Source organism: Pseudophryne corroboree, chromosome 4, assembly GCF_028390025.1.
Source record: "Pseudophryne corroboree isolate aPseCor3 chromosome 4, aPseCor3.hap2, whole genome shotgun sequence".
Classification (NCBI taxonomy): domain Eukaryota; kingdom Metazoa; phylum Chordata; class Amphibia; order Anura; family Myobatrachidae; genus Pseudophryne; species Pseudophryne corroboree.
In genome coordinates this window covers 613,879,227-613,903,898 of record NC_086447.1, presented here as the reverse complement: position 1 = coordinate 613,903,898, position 24,672 = coordinate 613,879,227, and the positions used below count along the sequence as shown (strand labels likewise).

At 46.4% G+C, this 24,672-nt stretch overlaps 1 protein-coding gene across 2 annotated transcripts in view; it reads left to right on the top strand.

Moving 5' to 3' along the window:
- TULP4 (TUB like protein 4) overlaps window positions 1-24,672 on the top strand; it is an 807,065-nt gene that overhangs the window by 448,595 nt on the left and 333,798 nt on the right. For both annotated transcript variants that reach the window (XM_063917647.1, XM_063917648.1), the window contains one exon: window positions 2,699-2,827. In XM_063917647.1, coding sequence (XP_063773717.1) covers window positions 2,699-2,827 — 129 coding nt within the window. The remainder of the gene's footprint in view (window positions 1-2,698; window positions 2,828-24,672) is intronic.

Sequence of the window (24,672 nt, the reverse complement as noted above, 5' to 3'; positions counted from 1 at the left end):
TATACACAGCCCCCCATATTACACTCAGCAGCACATTACACTACATTTTATACAGCCCCCTCCCCCCCCATATTACACCCAGTAGTACTATACACAGCCACCCCCCATATTACACCCAGCAGCACATTACACTACATTTTACACAGCCCCCTCCCCCCATATTACACCCAGTAGCACTATACACAGCCCCCCATATTACACCCAGCAGCACATTACACTACATTTTACACAGCCCCCTCCCCCCCATATTACACCCAGGAGCACTATACACAGCCCCCCCCATATTACACCCAGCAGCACATTACACTACATTTTACACAGCCCCCTCCCCCCATATTACACCCAGTAGCACTATACACAGCCCCTCCATCTTACACCCAGCAGCACATTACACTACATTTTACACAGCCCCCTCCCCCATATTACACCCAGTAGCACTATACACAGCCCCTCCATCTTACACCCAGCAGCACATTACACTACATTTTACACAGCCCCCTCCCCCCCATATTACACCCAGTAGCACTATACACAGCCCCCCCATATTACACCCAGCAGCACATTACACTACATTTTACACAGCCCCCTCCCCCCCATATTACACCCAGTAGCACTATACACAGCCCCCCCATATTACACCCAGCAGCACATTACACTACATTTTACACAGCCCCCTCCCCCCCATATTACACCCAGTAGCACTATACACAGCCCCCCCATATTACACCCAGCAGCACATTACACTACATTTTACACTGCCCCCTCCCCCCATATTACACCCAGTAGCACTATACACAGCCCCCTCCCCCCATATTACACCCAGTAGCACTATACACAGCCCCCCCATATTACACCCAGCAGCACATTACACTACATTTTACACAGCCCCCTCCCCCCATATTACACCCAGTAGCACTCTACACAATACACAGCCCCCCACCCCCATATGACCCCCAGTACAGACAGCACCCACCTGGCTTTTGTTGCTGTCTCCTGTGAAGAGCAGGGATCCGGCCCATGGACAGTGAGGTGAGGGGAGGTAGATCAAGGCAGGCACATGCAGGAACCAGGAAGAGGAAAGCTGGCCTGTTACATGCAGTGGGTGAGTGTGATGGGCGAGTCCAGCCACAGTGATGCAGAGCCCTGGCTGCCAGGCTACAGTATGAGCTTCACAGGAAGCTGCTCTGCTCTCATTAGTTCCCCGACACTGCTCCTGCCGCTCAGACTGCCCGGCTCCATACTGCACAAGACGGGCACCGCTACCCACAAACACGCGGTGAGGTGGCCGGCCATGACCTTTCCCTTGCAGCCCACCCTGCATTGCGGATTTTCAAGTAGGAGCTCGTAAAAACCGGGAGGGCTGGCAATGTGTGCGGGGCAGCGGGAGGCTCATTGAAATATCGGGAGCCTCCCGCTGAATGCGGGAGGGTAGACAAGCCTGCTCTGCGATCTACTAGTTTCGCCTGTCTAAGCAGGCTTCATCAGGATGAAGCCTGCTTAGACAGGCGAGGACGAAAGACATAATAAGGAGACTCTTAAGTGCAATTTTTTCCAGCAACTGAGTATAGTACTGGAGTGGTATATCTGACACCATACTGAATTTAGAATAGAAATATTACGGCTAAGAAAGTGAGTAAATCGCCAACAGGCGTATCACTAGCCTATATATGTTATATGTATGTATGTTGGGTGGTAGGCATGTGACCGCCGGTCGGCTGACCGACAGTCACATGACCTCCTCCGTGAGCCCGACGGCTCACTATCCCGATGGTCGGCATGCCGACCAACAGGGACTATTTCCACTCGTGGGTGTCCACGACACCATAGAGTGGGAATAGAACCTGTGGCGACCGCAGGTCGCCACCGAGCCCGCAGCGTGGCGAGCGCAGCGAGCCCGCAAGGGGCTTGCTGCACTCGCCCCTCCCCGCCGGGATCCCGGCGTCGGTATGCTGCCGGGATCCCGGCGTCGGTAAGGTGACCGGCGGTCAGGAGACCGCCGGTCACCCGTACTACACCCTGTATGTTATGTCCATGTATACCGGTATTAGGAATCACTATTGAGTTTTATTCGTTTGAATGTTCATTGAATAGATGATCATCTTTTTTCTTAAACAAATAAAAATATAAAAATTGAACTTTTATCTGGTCTGTATTTGTACTATTACTAATAGATATTTAAATACATTGGGTGGTGTGAGTCAACATCACACTTGATTAAATTAGCGCTGGGAGGTAACCCTTTGTATTATTTATCTGTATATACTGAGAGGAACGTGGAATCCTCTTATTCCTCCACAAGCAGCTTATTATATCAAGTAAAGCAAGAAGCGCAGTCCTCGATTTTGTGTTTTTTTGTGTAAAACATTTCTGTAAGCCAAAAAAACCATTATATGTATGTATGCTCCAAGTTTTAAGAATTTGCACATATTTCATTTAAAAAAGGGGAATGTAGTTGTTTTTGTGTGCTACAGCTCAAACCTTCGTATTTGATCAATTGTTCTTGTGCCTGACTAATTTCTATCTTCAGAGTACCTTTAGAGCACTCTCTAAAGACTTCTCCATGCAGTGATAAATGGTTGACAGTTCTAACTTCAAGAGATAAATTAGAAGTTAATGAGTCATAACAAGGAAAGATGCATTAAGCTCATGCACAGAGCCATTGGAAATGTTGATTGATCTTGTTTGTGTTGTTTTTCAGGTGGTGTTAGTGAGATGGAACGAACCTTTCCAAAAGTTGGCAACCTGCGATGCAGATGGAGGAATATTTGTGTGGATCCAGTATGAAGGCAGATGGTCGGTGGAATTGGTCAATGATCGGGGAGCACAGGTGGGCAGTAAATCTAGTATTTCATCTATGCGCATGGTATATGGAAATTAATTTTACTTGATGCGAGTAAACATTTACTTTATTATATGTATAATAGTAAAACACATTTTTGTGTAGTAATGTTTTTTTTTTTTTTTTTAAACCTGTGACTACATCTGTGTAGAAATAATGACCATGCATCCATCTAAAATATAATATGCATATAGTGTAAATTGCTACTGTATGGTATATACAGTATACTGGCTCTTTAGCTGCTGCTCATTCACTGTGTTAACAGAGATAAAGGTAGTTAGGAAATTAAGATGGATGCCAGACCAATGAAACTTGATTTATTGATTAGTTAGTAATGTAAAATTGTCTATGTTTCATTGCTGCTTCCGTCGTTAAACCTTGCCTATTTTGCTCTTGCGTTCAATAAGAAATAATTGTTTCTAGCATGGATATGCTGCTTCTGATTCTCATATTCATTGTTACCAGAGTTCATTGTTGATTACAGCAGGTAATAAGTAATTGATTACTTTTTATTGAAAGAGCAGAAATAAACCCTTTAGGGTAAGGTTAAATTGATGACTTTCTCTGCGAGACATTTACCTAGCTACAAATTTCCATTCTTTGATTACAATCCCATCTTATCTGCATGAGGTGACTTTTCAACACATAATCGTCTTGTACATTCAGATACAATCTTTTATAATGTATTCAAATTATTATATTATTTGTAATTAGAGGTCTGATAGAGTTGCAACTTAAGTAGATTTCACACGGAAGGGAACCAAAATGTTCTGGTAAACTACCTAAAGGTGGATTTGTTTTTGATTTCTTAAAACATTACTGGTGTATGTCATATTAGTTTTTTTTACGAAAACCAAGGTGTCTATTATTGGCTGGATAAATCAAATACTTACTGCAGGTTTTAGTGTTTTAAACCATTTGTAAAATGCCTGTCAGACCAACAGTTATTTTATCTGGTAGGCTGCAACTCAGCAGATATTGTGGACATAAAGTACACTGTGAGATCTCACTGTTTACTGCACCCGATATCTGCGCTCCTCCCCTGGGAAGGAGACATTACCCTGTTCCTTTCCATGTGACGGAACAAGGGAAATGTCCATCGGTTGGCCACGGCAGGGGATACACTGGCCAATGTGACATGATGTTTTTGGCTCGATCGTGCACATACAGTGAACAATTATCTGGGCAAGCCACAGATATCGGGCAGATCGTCCAGATGATGAGGCGTGATTGTCCATCTTTAAGCTTAACTCTTCAGTATAGGCATATGACATTTAGGGTGAGAGGTATTTACCTTTTACCTATATGAAAAAGACCAAGCGGTAAGAGTGTGGCATGATACAGTTTGCTATCAAGAGCACTAGCAAATCTATCAAATGCACCTGCAATTCTTTTATTTTTTTATATTTTTTTCTGTCTGTAACTTTATCTTAGATTATTTTCTCTCCCTCACATCATGTCTTGACGACAGGGGTCTCGGACAATCTCAGAGCCTAGTACCCATTTTCAGTCAAGGGGGGACTAAAAGTAATAGTGGGCACATCCTTTATCTCCGTTAATAACAAGCTGATGGTCATTCTTCACTAACTATAAATTGCAATTTCTCTAACGTCCTAGTGGATGCTGGGGACTCCGTAAGGACTATGGGGAATAGACGGGCTCCGCAGGAGACAGGGCACTTTAAGAAAGAATTAGGAATACTGGTGTGCACTGGCTCCTCCCTCTATGTCCCTCCTCCAGACCTCAGTTTGAATCTGTGCCCGGACGAGCTGGGTGCACTTTAGTGAGCTCTCCTGAGCTTGCTGAATAGAAAGTATTTTGTTAGGATTTTTTATTTTCAGAGAGATTTGCTGGCAACAGACTCTCTGCTACGTGGGACTGAGGGGAGAGAAGCAAACCTACTAACTGCGGATAGGTCATGCTTCTTAGGCTACTGGACACCATTAGCTCCAGAGGGATCGAACACAGGAACGCACCCTTGGTCGTCCGATCCCGGAGCCGCGCCGCCGCCCTCCTCGCAGAGCCAGAAGCCGGCGTGAGAAGCAAGAAGACTTCAAAAGCGGCGGCAGAAGACTCCTGTCTTCATATGAGGTAGCGCACAGCACTGCAGCTGTGCGCCATTGCTCCCACATTAAACCCACACACTCCGGTCACTGTAGGGTGCAGGGCGCAGGGGAGGGCGCCCTGGGCAGCAATTACAGACCTCTTGGCAAAGTGGGCATATATACAGTTGGGCACTGTATATATGCATGAGCCCCCGCCATTATTTTACACAAAATCGCGGGACAGAAGCCTGCTGCTGAGGGGGCGGGGCTTCTTCCTCAGCACTCACAGCGCCATTTTCTCTCCACAGCTCCGCTGAGAGGAAGCTCCCCAGGCTCTCACCTGCAGATTCACGGTAGAAAGAGGGTAAAAAAAGAGGGGGGCACATAAATTTAGCGCAAAATCAGTATATACAGCAGCTACTGGGTAAACACTAAGTTACTGTGTAATTCCTGGGTCATATAGCGCTGGGGTTGTGTGCTGGCATACTCTCTCTCTGTCTCTCCAAAAGGCCTTGTGGGGGTGGTCTGTCGGTACACTTGTGTCGGCATGTTTGACGAGGAAGGCTATGTGGAAGCAGAGCAGGTACAAATGAATGTGGGATCGCCGCCGACGCCCGATTGGATGGATATGTGGAAGGTTTTAAATGATAATGTTAATTCCTTGCATAAAAGGTTGGATAAACCTGAAGCCTTGGGACAGTCAGGGTCTCAACCCATGCCTGCTCCTACAGCGCAGAGGCCGTCAGGGTCTCAGAAGCGCCCACTATCCCAAATTGTTGACACAGATATCGACACGGATTCTGACTCCAGTGTCGATGGCGATGATGCAAAGTTGCAGCCTAAAATGGCTAAAGCCATCCGCTACATGATTATAGCAATGAAGGATGTATTGCACATCTCAGAGGAAAACCCAGTCCCTGACCAGAGGGTTTATATGTTTGGGGAAAAAAGGCATGAAGTGACCTTTCCCCCTTCACATGAGTTAACTGAGTTATGTGAAAAAGCTTGGGAATCTCCAGATAGAAAAATGCAGATTTCCAAACGGTTGCTTATGGCGTATCCTTTCCCGCCAACGGACAGGCTACGCTGGGAATCCTCCCCTAGGGTAGACAAAGCTTTGACACGCTTATCTAAGAAGGTAGCCTTGCCGTCACAGGATACGGCCACCCTAAAAGATCCTGCGGATAGAAAGCAGGAAGGTATCCTGAAGTCCATTTATACACATTCAGGTACCCTACTAAGGCCGGCAATTGCGTCGGCCTGGATGTGTAGTGCTGTAGCAGCATGGACAGATACTTTATCTGAGGAACTTGATACCTTGGACAAGGATACTATATTACTGACCCTGGGGCATATAAAAGACGCTGTCCTATATATGAGAGATGCCCAGAGAGACATTAGCCTACTGGGCTCTAGAATAAATGCAATGTCAATTTCTGCCAGAAGGGTCCTGTGGACTCGGCAATGGACAGGTGATGCCGACTCAAAAAAGCACATGGAGGTTTCACCTTACAAGGGTGAGGAATTGTTTGGGGACGGTCTCTCGGACCTAGTTTCCACAGCTACGGCTGGGAAGTCAAATTTTTTGCCATATATTCCCTCACAACCTAAGAAAGCACCATATTACCAAATGCAGTCCTTTCGATCACAAAGAGGCAAGAGAGTCCGAGGTGCGTCTTTTCTTGCCAGAGGCAGGGGTAGAGGAAAGAAGCTGCACAATACAGCTAGTTCCCAGGAACAGAAGTTCTCCCCGGCTTCCACTAAATCCACCGCATGATGCTGGGGCTCCACAGGTGGAGCCAGGATCGGTGGGGGCGCGTCTCCGAAATTTCAGCCACCAGTGGGTTCGCTCACGGGTGGATCCCTGGGCTATACAGATTGTATCTCAGGGATACAAGCTGGAATTCGAAGTGATGCCCCCTCACCGTTACCTCAAATCGGCCCTGCCAGCTTCCCCCATAGAGAGGGAAATAGTGTTAGCGGCAATTCACAAATTATATCTCCAGCAGGTGGTGGTAAAGGTTCCCCTCCTTCAACAAGGAAGGGGTTACTATTCGACAATGTTTGTGGTCCTAAACCGGACGGTTCGGTCAGACCCATGTTGAATTTAAAATCCCTGAACAGTTACCTGAAAAGGTTCAAGTTCAAGATGGAATCGCTCAGAGCGGTCATTGCAAGCCTGGAAGAGGGGGATTTTATGGTGTCTCTGGACACAAAGGATGCTTACCTGCATGTCCCCATTTATCCACCTCATCAGGAGTACCTCAGATTTGTGGTACAGGACTGTCATTACCAATTCCAGACGTTGCCGTTTGGTCTGTCCACGGCACCGAGAATATTTACCAAGGTAATGGCAGAAATGATGGTGCTTCTGCGAAAGCAAGGAGTCACAATTATCCCATACTTGGACGATCTCCTCATAAAGGCGAGGTCCAGAGAGCAGTTGCTGATCAGCGTTGCACACTCTCGGGAAGTGTTGCAACAGCACGGCTGGATTCTGAATATTCCAAAGTCGCAGCTGATTCCTACGATGCGTCTGCCCTTCCTGGGCATGATTCTGGACACAGACCAGAAGAAGGTTTTTCTCCCGATGGAGAAGGCATAGGAGCTCGTGACTCTGGTCAGAGACCTCTTAAAACCAAAACAGGTGTCGGTGCATCACTGCACGCGAGTCCTGGGAAGGATGGTGGCGTCATACGAGGCCATTCCCTTCGGCAGGTTCCATGCGAGGACCTTTCAGTGGGATCTGTTGGACAAGTGGTCCGGATCGCATCTTCAGATGCATCGGCTGATCACCCTATCCCCCAGGGCCAGGGTGTCTCTTCTGTGGTGGCTGCAGAGTGCTCACCTTCTCGAGGGTCGCAGGTTCGGCATTCAGGACTGGGTCCTGGTGACCACGGATGCAAGCCTCCGAGGGTGGGGGGCAGTCACACAGGGAAGAAATTTCCAGGGTCTGTGGTCAAGTCAGGAGACTTGTCTGCACATCAATATCCTGGAACTAAGGGCCATATACAACGCCCTAAGTCAAGCGGAACCTCTGCGTCGCAACCATCCGGTGCTGATTCCGTCAGACAACATCACCGCAGTGGCTCATGTAAACCGCCAAGGTGGCACAAGGAGCAGGGTGGCGATGGCGGAAGCCACCAGAATTCTTCGCTGGGCGGAGAATCACGTAAAAGCACTGTCAGCAGTGTTCATTCCGGGAGTGGACAATTGGGAAGCAGACTTCCTCAGTAGGCACGACCTCCACCCGGGAGAGTGGGGACTTCATCAAGAAGTCTTCACACAGATTACAAGTCGATGGGAACTGCCACAGGTGGACATGATGGCATCCCGCCTCAACAAAAAGCTACAAATGTATTGCGCCAGGTCAAGAGACCCTCAGGCGATAGCTGTGGACGCACTAGTGACACCGTGGGTGTTCCAGTCGGTCTATGTATTTCCTCCTCTTCCTCTCATACCCAAGGTGCTGAGAATCATGAGAAAAAGAGGAGTGAGACAATACTCGTTGTTCCGGATTGGCCAAGAAGGACTTGGTATCCGGAACTGCAAGAAATGCTCACAGAGGACCCATGGCCTCTGCCTCTCAGATAGGATCTGCTGCAACAGGGGCCCTGTCTGTTCCAAGACTTACCGCGGCTGCGTCTGACGGCATGGCGGTTGAACGCCGGATCCTAGCAGAAAAAGGCATTCCGGATGAGGTTATTCCTACGCTAATAAAGGCTAGGAAGGACGTGACGGCTAAACATTATCACCGTATATGGCGAAAATAGGTTGCTTGGTGTGAGGCCAGGAATGCCCCTACAGAGGAATTCCAGCTGGGCTGTTTCCTTCACTTCCTACATTCGGGAGTGTCTTTGGGCTTAAAATTGGGGTCCATTAAGATCCAGATTTCAGCCCTATCCATTTTCTTTCAAAAGGAACTGGCTTCTCTTCCTGAAGTTCAGTCGTTTGTAAAGGGAGTGCTGCATATTCAGCCCCCTTTTTGTGCCACCAGTGGCACCTTGGGATCTTAACGTGGTGTTGAGTTTCCTGAAATCACACTGGTTTGAGCCACTTAAAACCGTAGAGTTAAAATATCTCACGTGGAAGGTGGTCATGCTATTAGCCTTAGCTTCGGCTAGGCGTGTGTCAGAATTGGCGGCTTTGTCACATAAAAGCCCCTATCTGGTTTTCCATATGGACAGGGCAGAATTACGGACTCGTCCGCAATTTCTGCCAAAAGTGGTGTCCTCTTTTCATTTGAACCAACCTATTGTGGTGCCTGCGGCTACTCGTGACTTGGAGGATTCCAAGTTACTAGATGTAGTCAGGGCTTTGAAGGTTTATGTAGCCAGAACGGATGGAGTCAGGAAAACTGAGTCGCTGTTTATCCTGTATGCATCCAACAAGCTGGGTGCTCCTGCTTCAAAGCAAACTATTGCTCGCTGGATCTGTAACACGATTCAGCAGGCTCATTCTGCGGCAGGGTTGCCGCTGCCTAAATCAGTTAAGGCCCATTCCACAAGGAAGGTGGGCTCTTCTTGGGTGGCTGCCCGAGGGGTCTCGGCATTACAGCTTTGCCGAGCGGCTACTTGGTCAGGTTCAAACACCTTTGCAAAGTTCTACAAGTTTGATACCCTGGCTGAGGAGGACCTTGTGTTTGCTCATTCGGTGCTGCAGAGTCATCCGCACTCTCCCGCCCGTTTTGGGAGCTTTGGTATAATCCCCATGGTCCTTACGGAGTCCCCAGCATCCACTAGGACGTTAGAGAAAATAAGATTTTACTTACCGGTAAATCTATTTCTCGTAGTCCGTAGTGGATGCCGGGCGCCCGTCCCAAGTGCGGACTTCTTCTGCAATATTTGTATATAGTTATTGCTTAAATAAGGGCTATGTTATGGTTGCATCAGGTTTATCTGGTGCTCTGTAGTTGTTCATACTGTTAACTGGGTAAGTTTATCACAAGCTATACGGTGTGATTGGTGTGGCTGGTATGAGTCTTACCCTGGATTCCAAAATCCTTTCCTTGTACTGTCAGCTCTTCCGGGCACAGTTTCCATAACTGAGGTCTGGAGGAGGGACATAGAGGGAGGAGCCAGAGCACACCAGTAGTCCTAATTCTTTCTTAGAGTGCCCTGTCTCCTGCGGAGCCCGTCTATTCCCCATGGTCCTTACGGAGTCCCCAGCATCCACTACGGACTACGAGAAATAGATTTACCGGTAAGTAAAATCTTATTTATTCTGTTTATATTTGGAGATTTGAGTGTTGGTGGTTATTAACATCTGTATAGCATCAGCGTAATCTGTTGCTCTTTACAATTAGAAGCAAACACATTAATAAGACACATCTGCATACTAATAGAAAAATAGGTGAGAGTACCATGCTAGCAAAGTTAAAAAATACAGTATAAACTCTCATTAATAAATTGGATGCCTAGCAATAAACCTAAAATATTAGCACAAATATTAGCACTCAGTAATTTTTGCATTTGATGACAAAAAATATTTATATCCTTGTGATTTACTATAATAAAGCTTAGCACCCCAACGTGAGCAATAATCATCTAGTTATTGGATATTTTACATGAGGGTTTCCATCTAAGTTAGCCAGACTGTATCAAGTATCTATATTCTTTCTATATATGGAATTGCTTTCCTTTTTTGTAATATATTTAATTTGATTTTCATGCAAAGCACAAGGTGAGAGTGAAAGGACCGTTAGTATAGAGGTTTAGAAGCATACTCCTGGAGGATGAAATGGACATTTGCAGTCACCTATCATTAATCGTTAAATGCAATTTTGCTACTGTGCTTGTTTTTTTTTGTTTTTTTTCTCACAAATTCATCATAAGATTATGATCTATATACACAAATAACTGATTTCTCTAAAATTGCTTTAAGGATCTTTATTCATCATTTGTGACTCATCTCCCTGGTTTTCAGTGGTGAGTGCAAAGTCACAAAGGCTAATGATTTAGCTACCCTCTTGTGAACAGAGACGCCCACTGCCGTCGTCTCACATCTGCTTACGTACAATAGCGGATATATTGCACACACCATCGCTCCTCTGAGCAGGCATATGCTGTCCAAGAATGAGACCTCATCTAAGGCGCTGGGGCATATACATATGCAGTGGCTGATTAGGACATGCCCAGAAAACGGTCCAGATATGTGTTTTTCTAGCCACCCTCCTTTACCTCCCCCAAACACCGACTACCTGTCACCTGTGAATAAAGTCTCTTTGCGTCCTACAATCGCTAATCAATAACTGCTCTGCGCAGTACAGGTATAGTGCTTGCGAGTGGCGAAAATCACTGTACTGCATCCTAAATTGACATTGCTTGCGCCTCTGAATCAGGTCCTAAATCTATAGAACTGTAAATGTGAAGAAAATGAAAGATTTTGTTGTAATGTCATTACCTAAAGGCATTGTTAAATGCTTTTACTGCATTGCAAGATTTGGTAGAGTTTTACACATTTCCATATTGTCCCTATTTTGGCTGCAAATGTAGAAGCATTTTTAGGTATTAATCATTGATTAACCTAGCATTGCTCAGACAGTATATAATTATTGCTATTTGTGATCCAAAAGCTGTAAAACACTGGAGCTGTTGTGTCTTCTGCAACTGTATGAAACTTAAAGCACACCTTTGCAGGGCCACCAATAACATTCGAAAGATGCCATGTGTACAGTATGTATTAATATAATATGAAATGTTAATTAAACCCATTACGGACGTATGGTCAACATCGGATCGTCAACCTTTATTTTTCGGATGTGGACTTATGCAGTAGATCACAAATTCAGGACCCCACAATTTTCACGTTTTGCAGGTCACCTAGCAAGAGCACAGATGTATTCATTACTCACTGAGTAGAGCTAATTATTCACTTGTGATTCTGTGAGAAGACCTGCAACACATGCACTGCGTGGGGTCTTAAGGACCCATCTTGAGGACCCATACTATGATAGGATTATCAGGAATAGAAGTCTAAATTTGGTCATACACTATACAATTATCTGGCAGATAATCTGCCAGATCTGTCAGGTTGGAATGAAAATCTGGTAATGATTGAGAGCAATTGACAGTTAACAGTTTGCTTCCAAACACTGGAAAATGGACAAAACCTGTCCATTATTTGTATGAATGACAGTTGTCCGTTTTCCAGTGATTGTGAGCTAATGGTCAATTGTCATTTGCTCACATCGATTACCAGATTTTATTCCAACCAGTCAATTCTGGCATATTATCTGCCAGCTAATTGTATATCCTTCTTAAGTTTTTTTCTGCAAAAGTAGAAAAATTCATTTTACTGTAAGGGAAATCGCTTGCCCATATTTATTTATTTGATTTATTAACAGTTTCTTATATAGCGCAGCATATTTTGTTGCACTTTACAATTTAAACAACAGTAATAGAACAAAAACAGACAGACATAGAGGTAGGAAGGCCCTGCTTGCAAGCTTACAATCTCTAGGGAAATAGTCATTGATACACAAGGATAGATGCTACCTATTGCATAATTGGTCCACCAGATTGCAAAGGTTCTTAATGGGCTACATGATATGGTCACCCAGCAATGTTGGCCAAGGGTCAGGAGGGAGTGAAAGTGAAGAAAGACAAAATGTGTGAGGTTATGTGTGGACGGTACAGAGGGCATGTACTTAGGTAGGGATGCATTAAAGATTATGTGGGTGGGTCCGGAATTTAATAAGCTTGCCTCAACAGGTGAGTTTTCAGGGAACATTTGGAGACTAGAGGTGAGTCTTATTGTACATGGGAGGGCATTCCACAGAGTGGGTGCAGCCCGAATAAAGTCCTGTAATTTTTAATGGGGGCAATAATGCGTGTGGGTGAGAGACGCAGATCTTGTGCAGAGCGGAGAGGTCAGGTAGGGAAATATTTTGAGATGAGTGAAGAGGTGTATGTTGGTGCAATTTGGTTAATTGTCTTGTATGTAAGTAAAAGTATTTTATATTGAATATGGTAGAATACTGGTAACCAATGGAGGGACTGACAGGGTGGATCTGCAGACGATGAACGTCTAGCAAGGAAAATCAGCCTTGCAGCTGCATTCAGAATGGATTGTAGTGGTGAGAACCTTTTTTTGGGAAGACCAGTCAGAAGACTATTGCAATAATCAATGCAGGAAATAATGAGTGCATGGATTAGAGATTTACTGTGTAAGATATGGTAACATTTTGGATATGTTTCTTAGATGTACATAACATGATTTTGAGACAGATTGAATGTAGGTAACAAAGGACAGTACAGAGTCAAGAATGACACCTAGGCAGCGAGCTTGTGGTGTAGGGTCGATTGTTGAGTTATCAACAGTGATAAAGATATCAGGTTGTTAACTATTATTGGCTGGTAGAAAAATATTATTAATTCTGTTTTGGAAATATTAAGTTTGAGGTGGTGAGATGTTATCCAAGATGAAATTACAAATAGACATTCAGTGACACAGCCCAATACAGATGGTGACAAATTTGGGGAGGATAGGTAGATTTGAGTATATTCCGCATACAGATGATACTGAAATCTGAAAGAACTGATTAGTTTGCCAAGAGATGTGGTTTAGATTGAGAAAAGCAGAGGACTTAAGACTGAGCCTTGCGGTACTCTTACCGATAGAGGTAGCAAAGAGGCGATGGATTGAGAGAAATTAACACTGAAAGAGCGATTAGATAGGTAGGTTGAAAACTAAGAAAGGCCTGTGCCCTGGAGACTTAGGGATTGTAGTGTTTGTATGAAAAGAGAGCGGTCAACAGTGTCAAAAGCAGACGAGAGTTCAAGGTTAATAAGAAGTGAGTAATGGCCATTAGATTTAGCAGTGACCAGATCATTCACTACCTTAGTAAGTGCTGTCTCTGCGGAGTGTTGTGAACAAAAGACTGACTGAAGTGGGTCCAATAAGTTGTGTGAGTTAAGAAGTGTGTGAGGCAAGTATAGGCAAGTTTCTCAAGTAGCTTAAAGGGGCATGGTAGCTGACAAATGGGACAATTTGAGAGAGAGTTAGGGTCAGAATTTAGTTTTTTTTTCAGAATTGGAGTAATCACTGCATGTTTAAACAGGGATTGAAAGGTAACAGACAGAGAGAGATTACAGATTTTAGTTAAAGTTGGGATGAGCGCAGGAGACAGATCTTTACTTATTTGTGAGGGTATAGTATCAAGGGGAGAGGTAGTACAGTAGGCAGATGAGAAGATTGCAGATATTTCATCTTTATTTGTGGGATCAAATGAAGAGAAGCTGTGTAGAGGGTTCAGGAAGGGAATTGAGCAGGTTGTTTGCTGTGAATCAATCTTTTCCTTGAAACGGGAAGCAAGATATTGTGCCCTGGTAGTAACTGGTGCGATTGGTGAGGGAGGGATAAGAATTGATTTAAATGTATTAAAACGTCGCTTGGGGTTAGAGGTTTGAGCAAAGATATGAGAGGTTGGGAGTATATTTGTTTGGCAGTGTCCAGAGCATTACAGTAAGAGTGGTAAATAATCTTATGTGAGGAAGTCACTTGAACCACGAGATTTACGCTGCTGACGTTCTACTTTCCATTAATGTTTTTGTAAGTGTCTTGTGAAATTAGAGTGCAACTCTGAAAATTGATATTGTTAATATTTCTATGGGTTTGATGAGGTTTGGTAGACTTAAGTGACATTGAGTTTGAAGTTATGGAGGAAAGCATAAGGTTGTGATCTGAGAGAGGGAAAGGAGTGTTAGTGAATTCAGAAACAGCATAGTCTGGTGAATACAAGATCAATGCAGTGGCCCTCCTGATAAGTAGAGGAGTCAGTCCATTGGGAGAGGCTGAGAGAGGAGGTTAGAGAGCGTAGTTTGGAGGCACGAGGAGATTGTGGACTGTCAATAGTGATATTGAAATTGCCCATAATAATGATGGAGATGTCAGAGGATAAGAAGTGAGAGAGCCAGGCAGAAAAATCTTTCAGAAACTTTTTGGGTTGCCCAGGTTAACAATACATAGCAGCAACACGCAGAAAGAAAGGGGTGAAAATCCTAATAGAATATATTTCAAATGACTTACTTGTGAGTGATGGAACCAATGGTAGAATTGTGTATGTGAAAAATTTTGACAATAGTATTCCAACCCCACCTCCTTTACTATTACCAGGCCTGGAGTTGTGTGTGAAGTAGAGCCCACCATGTGACAGTGCTGCAGTGCTGTGTCTGATTGTGTGAGCCATGTTTCCGTTGTAGCTAGTGTATTGAGTTGTTGCTTTTTTAAATTAAAAGGTCATGGATAGATATTAATTTGTTACAAACAGAGCATGCATTCCATAAGGCACATTTTAGTGACTTGGAGGGAGATGGGAGACCAGGTTTGTTGGATTTACATTCCATTGTGAATCAGCTGAATGTGAGTATAGTATGTTAATGGGACCTGGATTTGTCACCAGCTAGTAGAAGCAGAAGGATTGAGAGGTAAGTATATTTGTAGGAGGTGTGTAATAGTTTTTTTTTCTTGTGACAGGTTGAGGAGGATATAGTCGGTGTATATAGAGATGTTAAAAGCTCCTGATTGTTAATAAGAGGGTAGTGGATTAATGAGGCTGCAATGTGCAAGGGGAGATGAGTTGCAGTGCTATTGAAGGATGTTGCCGCTTTTGAGAGGATTCCATGAAGTGATATTATGAAACAGTTTGTGGTGCATGGTATTTTTAGAATTAAAGTATAGATAATTAGGTTAGTGCATAAGGAATATGCAAGTTGTGCTGGTCTCCAGTGTTTAGTTTAACTGTTATTTTAAAGATTTTCACACTTTGTAATTTCCATGCTTCATATATTTCAGCCACAGACAACTGCCCTCTCAGACAACTGCCCCCATAATTTAATCCATAGTGTATGGAGTTATACAATTTTGAGAAGCAACAGGCACGGTTATTAATTAAATTGCAAAAATACATGATTTTAACATACGGTATGTTTGTAGCTTAAAATGTTGTTTCTTTTTTGTTTTTTAATACAGTTTTTATTTAAAGATTTTATCTTACGTCCTAGAGGATGCTGGGGTCCATATTAGTACCATTGGGGTATAGACTATAAACGGGTCCACCAGGAGCCATTGGCACTTTAAGAGTTTAATAGTGTGGGCTGGCTCCACCCTCTATGCCCCTCCTACCAGACCCAGTTTAGAAAATGTGCCCGAGAAGCCGGTCACAGCTAAGGGAGCTCCATAGGAATTCTTTTAGTTTTATTATTTTTTAATAGAGTTTAGGCACAGGGAGGCTGCTGGCAACAGCCTCTAGCTTCGTGGGACTAATGATCGCCGCCACAGGGGATCGCTCACCCCAGCAGCATGCCGCCACCCCCTTAAAGAGCCAGAAGATCGTTGCGAGTTAGTCACCGGCCCCCCTGACAAGCGGGGAGCCGGTGTGAAGATGGCGGCTACAGGGTAGGGAGCGCGGTATTAACCGCGCCCCGGAGCTCAGAGGCACACTGTGCGGTGCTGTGAGGAGCGCCCTGAGCCAGCGCCTACACCCTGCACTGGTCAGCAAGCCTGTCTGAGTCCCTGGATCTCAGCCAGCATATACCTCAGGCCAGTATAATCCTTGTGAAGAGCGGGAAGACGCGCCATCTTCAGGGGGTGGAGCTTCTCAGAGCGGACCCTGCAGTGTACAGCGCCATTTTGTCAGCGTGAAGTGGGGATTCCCCTGTTCCTCAGAAGCGCTGTGTGTGGGTTGGCTCCAATCTCTGTGTCTCTCTGCCATTCTTGGGGGGGGGGGGGGAGGGGGGGGGGGGAACTCTGTCTGCCATTACCCTGTGAGTATGTGGAGTGTGTGGGGATTGCAAGCAGCCATGTCTAGAGACTCTGTATCATATGCTGCAGAGGATATATCTTCTCAGGAAGATTCCATTCCATGTAATCAGGATTGCACTATTGTAGTGCATATCCCGGCTAGGGAACCGGAGTGGTTAGCCTCTCTTAAGGAGATTATTTCTCACATTACTGAGAGGGTTGCACAGACTGGGAATGTTACTCAGGCTTTACAGTCCACTATAGCAGTATGGTCCGGTTCTGTTCCCTCGGGCCCCTCTGCGGTACACCCTCAAAAACGTGCTCTTGCCCAAATTACGCAGGTTGACACGGATACCGATTCTGACACAGCAGACATGATGGGGATGTGTTGAGGGGGGCGGCATCACTTGCTAAGGGGGTGCAGTTGATGATTGAGGCCATGAGAGATGTGTTGAATATTGCTGATGCAACTCCTGAGCAGGTTGAGGAGGCTTACTTCACTGATACTAAGAAAGCCTCGCTAACCTTCCCTGCATCTAAAGAATTAAATGCTATTTCTCTATCGTCCTAGTGGATGCTGGGGTTCCTGAAAGGACCATGGGGAATAGCGGCTCCGCAGGAGACAGGGCACAAAAAGTAAAGCTTTTCCAGATCAGGTGGTGTGCACTGGCTCCTCCCCCTATGACCCTCCTCCAGACTCCAGTTAGATTTTTGTGCCCGGCCGAGAAGGGTGCAATTCTAGGTGGCTCTCATAAAGAGCTGCTTAGAGAGTTTAGCTTAGGTTTTTTATTTTACAGTGATTCCTGCTGGCAACAGGATCACTGCAACGAGGGACAGAGGGGAGAAGAAGTGAACTCACCTGCGTGCAGGATGGATTGGCTTCTTGGCTACTGGACATGAAGCTCCAGAGGGACGATCACAGGTACAGCCTGGATGGTCACCGGAGCCACGCCGCCGGCCCCCTCACAGATGCTGAAGCAAGAAGAGGTCCAGAATCGGCGGCTGAAGACTCCTGCAGTCTTCTTAAGGTAGCGCACAGCACTGCAGCTGTGCGCCATTTTCCTCTCAGCACACTTCACACGGCAGTCACTGAGGGTGCAGGGCGCTGGGGGGGGGGCGCCCTGGGAGGCAAATGAAAACCTTTAAAAAGGCTAAAAATACCTCACATATAGCCCCAGAGGCTATATGGAGATATTTACCCCTGCCTAAATGTACTAAATAGCGGGAGACGAGCCCGCCGAAAAAGGGGCGGGGCCTATCTCCTCAGCACACGGCGCCATTTTCTGTCACAGCTCCGCTGGTCAGGAAGGCTCCCAGGTCTCTCCCCTGCACTACAGAAACAGGGTATAACAGAGAGGGGGGGCAAAATAAATGGCAATATATTAATATAAAAGCAGCTATAAGGGAGCACTTAATCATAAGGCTATCCCTGTCATATATAGCGCTTTTTGGTGTGTGCTGGCAGACTCTCCCTCTGTCTCCCCAAAGGGCTAGTGGGTCCTGTCTTCGTATAGAGCATTCCCTGTGTGTCTGCTGTGTGTCGGTACGTGTGTGTCGACATGTATGAGGACGTTATTGGTGTGGAGGCGGAGCAATTGCCAAATATGAGGATGTCACCTCCTAGGGGGTCGACACCAGAATGGATGCCTTTATTTGTGGAATTACGGGATAGCGTCAACTCGCTTAAGCAGTCGTTTGCCGACATGAGGCGGCCGGACACTCAATTAGTGCCTGTCCAGGCGCCTCAAACACCGTCAGGGGCTGTAAAACGCCCCTTGCCTCAGTCGGTCGACACAGACCCAGACACAGGCACTGATTCCGGTGGTGAAGGTGACGAATCAACCGTATTTTCCAGTAGGGCCACACGTTATATGATTTTGGCAATAAAGGAGATGTTACATTTAGCTGATACTACAGGTACCACTAAACAGGGTATTATGTGGGGTGTGAAAAAACTACCAGTAGTTTTTACCGAATCAGAAGAATTAAATGACGTGTGTGATGAAGCGTGGGGTGCCCCGATAAATAACTGCTAATTTCAAAGAAGTTATTGGCTTTATACCCTTTCCCGCCAGAGGTTAGGGAGCGCTGGGAAACACCTCCTAGGGTGGACAAAGCGCTAACACGCTTATCAAAACAAGTGGCGTTACCCTCTCCTGAGACGGCCGCACTTAAAGATCCATCAGATAGGAGGATGGAAAATATCCAAAAAGGTATATACACACATGCAGGTGTTATACTACGACCAGCTATTGCGACTGCCTGGATGTGCAGTGCTGGGGTAGTTTGGTCAGAGTCCCTGATCGAAAATATTGATACCCTGGACAGGGACAATATTTTACTGTCGTTAGAACAAATAAAGGATGCATTTCTTTATATGCGTGATGCACAGAGAGATATCTGCACACTGGCATCACGGGTAAGTGCTATGTCCATTTCGGCCAGAAGAGCTTTATGGACACGACAGTGGACAGGCGATGCGTAGAGGAGTTATTTGGGGTCGGTCTATCGGATTTGGTGGCCACGGCTACGGCCGGGAAATCCACCTTTCTACCTCAAGTCACTCCCCAACAGAAAAAGGCACCGACCTTTCAACCGCAGCCCTTTCGTTCCTTTAAAAATAAGAGAGCAAAGGGCTATTCATATCTGCCACGAGGCAGAGGACGAGGGAAGAGACAGCAACAGGCAGCTCCTTCCCAGGAACAGAAGCCCTCCCCGGCTTCTACAAAAGCCTCAGCATGACGCTGGGGCTTCGCAAGCGGACTCGGGGGCGGTAGGCGGTCGTCTCAAGAATTACAGCGCGCAGTGGGCTCACTCGCAGGTAAATCCCTGGATCCTGCAGATAATATCTCAGGGGTACAGGTTGAAATTAGAGACAGAGCCACCTCGCCGTTTCCTGAAGTCTGCTTTACCAACGTCCCCCTCAGAAAGGGAGACGGTTTTGGAAGCCATTCACAAGCTGTATTCTCAGCAGGTGATAGTCAAGGTACCTCTTCTACAACAAGGGAAGGGGTATTATTCCACTCTTTTTGTGGTACGGAAGCCGGATGGCTCGGTAAGGCCTATTCTAAATCTGAAGTCCTTGAACCTGTACATAAAGAAGTTCAAGTTCAAGATGGAGTCACTCAGAGCAGTGATAGCGAACCTGGAAGAAGGGGACTTTATGGTATCCTTGGACATCAAGGATGCGTATCTCCACGTTCCAATTACCCCTCACACCAGGGGTACCTCAGGTTCGTTGTACAAAACTGTCACTATCAGTTTCAGACGCTGCCGTTTGGTTTGTCCACGGCACCTCGGGTCTTTACAAAGGTAATGGCCGAGATAATATTTCTTCTTCGAAGAAATGGCGTATTAATTATCCCATACTTGGACGATCTCCTAATAAGGGCAAGGTCCAGAGAACAGCTAGAGATGGGTTTAGCACTATCTCAAGAGGTGCTAAAGCAGCACGGATGGATTCTGAATATTCCAAAATCCCAATTAATGCCGACAACTCGTCTGCTGTTCCTGGGGATGATTCTGGACACAGTTCAGAAAAAGGTTTTTCTTCCCGAAGAAAAAGCCAAGGAGTTATCTGACCTGGTCAGGAACCTCCTAAAACCAGGAAAGGTGTCTGTACATCAATGCACAAGAGTCCTGGGAAAAAATGGTAGCTTCTTACGAAGCAATCCCTTTCGGCAGATTCCATGCAAAGGGATCTGTTGGACAAATGGTCAGGGTCGCATCTTCAGATGCACCTGCGGATAACCCTGTCTCCAAGGACAAGGGTATCTCTTCTGTGGTGGTTGCAGAGGGCTCATCTATTGGAGGGCCGCAGATTCGGCATACAGGATTGGATCCTGGTGACCACGGACGCCAGCCTGAGAGGCTGGGGAGCAGTCACACAAGGAAGAAACTTCCAGGGAGTGTGGTCGAGCCTGGAAAAGTCTCTTCACATAAACATTCTGGAACTAAGAGCAATCTACAATGCTCTAAGCCAGGCGGAACCTCTGCTTCAAGGAAGACCGGTGTTGATCCAGTCGGACAACATCACGGCAGTCGCCCATGTAAACAGACAGGGCGGCACAAGAAGCAGGAGTGCAATGGCAGAAGCTGCCAGGATCCTTCGCTGGGCGGAGAATCACGTGATAGCACTGTCAGCAGTGTTCATCCCGGGAGTGGACAACTGGGAAGCAGACTTCCTCAGCAGACACGATCTTCACCCGGGAGAGTGGGGACTTCATCCAGAAGTTTTCCACATGCTAATAAACCGTTGGGAAAGACCAATGGTGGACATGATGGCGTCTCGCCTCAACAAAAAACTGGACAGGTATTGCGCCAGGTCAAGAGATCCGCAGGCAATAGCTGTGGACGCGCTGGTAACACCTTGGGTGTACCAGTCGGTGTATGTGTTTCCTCCTCTGCCTCTCATACCAAAGGTATTGAGAATCATACGGCAAAGCGGAGTAAGAACGATACTAGTGGCTCCGGATTGGCCAAGAAGGTCTTGGTACCCGGAACTTCAAGAGATGGTCACGGACGATCCGTGGCCTCTACCTCTAAGACAGGACCTGCTTCAGCAGGGACCGTGTCTATTCCAAGACTTACCGCGGCTGCGTTTGACGGCATGGCGGTTGAACGCCAGATCCTAAAAGGAAAAGGCATTCCAGAAGAAGTCATTCCTACCTTGATTAAGGCAAGAAAGGAAGTCACCGCGAAGCATTATCACCGCATTTGGCGGAAATATGTTGCGTGGTGCGAGGATCGGAGTGCTCCGACGGAGGAATTTCAACTGGGTCGTTTCCTACATTTCCTGCAATCAGGATTGTCTATGGGTCTCAAATTGGGATCTATTAAGGTTCAAATTTCGGCCCTGTCAATATTCTTCCAAAAAGAATTGGCCTCAGTTCCTGAGGTCCAGACTTTTGTCAAAGGAGTACTGCATATACAGCCTCCTGTGGTGCCTCCGGTGGCACCGTGGGATCTAAATGTAGTTTTAGATTTCCTCAAATCCCATTGGTTTGAACCACTAAAAAATGTGGATTTGAAATATCTCACATGGAAAGTGACTATGTTACTGGCCCTGGCGTCCGCCAGGAGAGTATCTGAACTGGCGGCTTTATCTTATAAAAGCCCTTATTTAATTTTCCATTCGGATAGGGCAGAGCTGCGGACGCGTCCGCATTTTCTCCCTAAGGTGGTATCAGCGTTTCACCTGAACCAGCCTATTGTAGTGCCTGCGGCTACAAGCGACTTGGAGGACTCCAAGTTGTTGGACGTTGTCAGAGCTTTAAAAATATACATTTCAAGGACGGCTGGAGTCAGAAAATCTGACTCGCTGTTTATACTGTATGCACCCAACAAGTTGGGTGCGCCTGCTTCTAAGCAGTCGATTGCTCGTTGGATTTGTAACACAATTCAACTTGCACATTCTGTGGCAGGCCTGCCACAGCCTAAATCTGTTAAGGCCCATTCCACAAGGAAGGTGGGCTCATCTTGGGCGGCTGCCCGAGGGGTCTCGGCATTACAACTCTGCCGAGCAGCTACGTGGTCAGGGGAGAACACGTTTGTAAAATTCTACAAATTTGATACCCTGGCAAAGGAGGACCTGGAGTTCTCTCATTCGGTGCTGCAGAGTCATCCGCACTCTCCCGCCCGTTTGGGAGCTTTGGTATAATCCCCATGGTCCTTTCAGGAACCCCAGCATCCACTAGGACGATAGAGAAAATAAGAATTTACTTACCGATAATTCTATTTCTCGGAGTCCGTAGTGGATGCTGGGCGCCCATCCCAAGTGCGGATTATCTGCAATACTTGTACATAGTTATTGTTAACTAATTCGGGTTATTGTTTAGGGAGCCATCTTTCAGAGGCTCTTCTGTTATCATACTGTTAACTGGGTTTAGATCACAAGTTGTACGGTGTGATTGGTGTGGCTGGTATGAGTCTTACCCAGGATTCAAAATCCTCCCTTATTGTGTACGCTCGTCCGGGCACGGTACCTAACTGGAGTCTGGAGGAGGGTCATAGGGGGAGGAGCCAGTGCACACCACCTGATCTGGAAAAGCTTTACTTTTTGTGCCCTGTCTCCTGCGGAGCCGCTATTCCCCATGGTCCTTTCAGGAACCCCAGCATCCACTACGGACTCCGAGAAATAGAATTATCGGTAAGTAAATTCTTATTTTTTGAAAAATCCTGGGTAATCCCGGAGAAAAAATTCCAGATACCAAAAAGGGTTCTGGTTGCTTTTCCCTTCCCTGAGGAAGATAGGAAAAAATGGGAATCCCCGCCTATAGTTGATGCATCAGTCTCCAGACGGTCAAAGAAGGTGGTCTTACCTGTCCCAGGATCTACCGCATTGAAGGAACCGGCAGAGCGCAAGGTTGACACTATGCTCAAGTCCATATACACGGCTTCAGGGGCGATACTGCGGCCTACTATTGCCTATGCATGGATTTCTAAAGCTATAGCAAAGTGGTCAGGCACACTACTGGAAGACTTGGCTACGATGGATAAGGGTGACGTTGAATTGTTTTTACGTAACATACAGGATTCTGCGGGATTTATGGTAGAATCCATGAAGGACTTGGGTTCCATGGCTGCAGGGATCTCCTCCATGTCAGTCTCGGCTCATAGGGATCTCTGGCTGCGCCAATGGTCTGCGGACGCGGAATCCAGGAGAAGTGTGGAGAGCCTACCCTACACAGGTCAGGCTCTATTTGGGTAGGCGCTGGATGCGTAGATTTCCACGGCAACCGCGGGTAAATCTCCTTTTCTTCCCTTAGCTGCACCAGCTACAAAGAAACCTTTTTCTCCCAATACGACACAGTACTTTCGGCACGCTAGGACTAGTAAGAACAAGCCCTCTAACACCTTCTTTAGAGGAGGTAGGGCTAAATCCAAAAAAACGTGCACCTGCAGTTTCCCAGGACCAGAAGTCTACTTCTGGTGCCTCAAAATCCTCAGCATGATGGTGGACCGCACAGCCTGGAGGTCGGTCAGGTGGGAGCAAGACTCCGGCATTTCAGCCACGTCTGGGTGTCGTCCAGTCTGGATCCCTGGGTGCAGGATATTGTGTCCCGGGGATACATGCTGGAGTTTCAAACTCTTCCACCTCACCGATTCTTCATTCAGGCTTGCCAGCTTTGCTGGCAGACAGAGCTATTCTACAGGAAGCTGTCCAAAAATTGGAACTGTCGGAAGTCATTGTTCCAGTCCCACCTCATCAACAAAACAAGGGTTACTATTCGAACCTTTTTGTGGTACTGAAGCCGGATGATTCAGTCAGGCCAATTTTGAACTTGAAATCGTTAAACCCTTATCTAAGGGAGTTCAATTTCAAAATGGAATCTCTGAGGGCGGTGATCTCAGATCTGGAGGAGTTTCTGGTGTCCCTGGACATCAAGGATGCGTACCTCCACATTCCCATTTGGTTGCTGCATCAGGCTTATCTCACGTTTGCACTGTTAGACGATCACTATCAGTTTCAAGCACTACCATTCGGTCTCTCCACAGCACCAAGGATCTTCACCAAGGTGATGGCGGAGATGATGGTTCTCCGCAAGCAGGGGGGTTAACATAATTCCAAATCTGGACGACCTGCTGATCATGGCATCGTCCAGGGAGAAGTTGTTACAGTCCATTGCTCTCACGACACATCTGCTCAGGGAGCACGGTTGGATCCTGAACCTTCCAAAGTCTCATCTGGAGCCGACAAGAAGGCTGTCTTTCCTGGGGATGATCCTCGACACGGAGTTGCAGAGGGTGTTTCTCCCGGTGGAGAAAGCGTTGGTGATACAGCCAATGGTCCGGGATGTCATAAAGCATGCCCGGGTATCGGTTCATCAGTGCATCCGCCTTTTGGGGAAGATGGTTGCCTCCTACGAAGCTCTGCAGTACGGAAGGTTTCATGCTCTGTCCTTTTAGCTGGATCTTCTGGACCAGTGGTCGGGATCTCACACATGCATCAGAGGATAAGTCTATCACCAAAAGCAAGGATTTCACTCCTCTGGTGGCTACAACTCCTACACCTTCTGGAGGCCCGCAGGTTTGGGGTTCAGGACT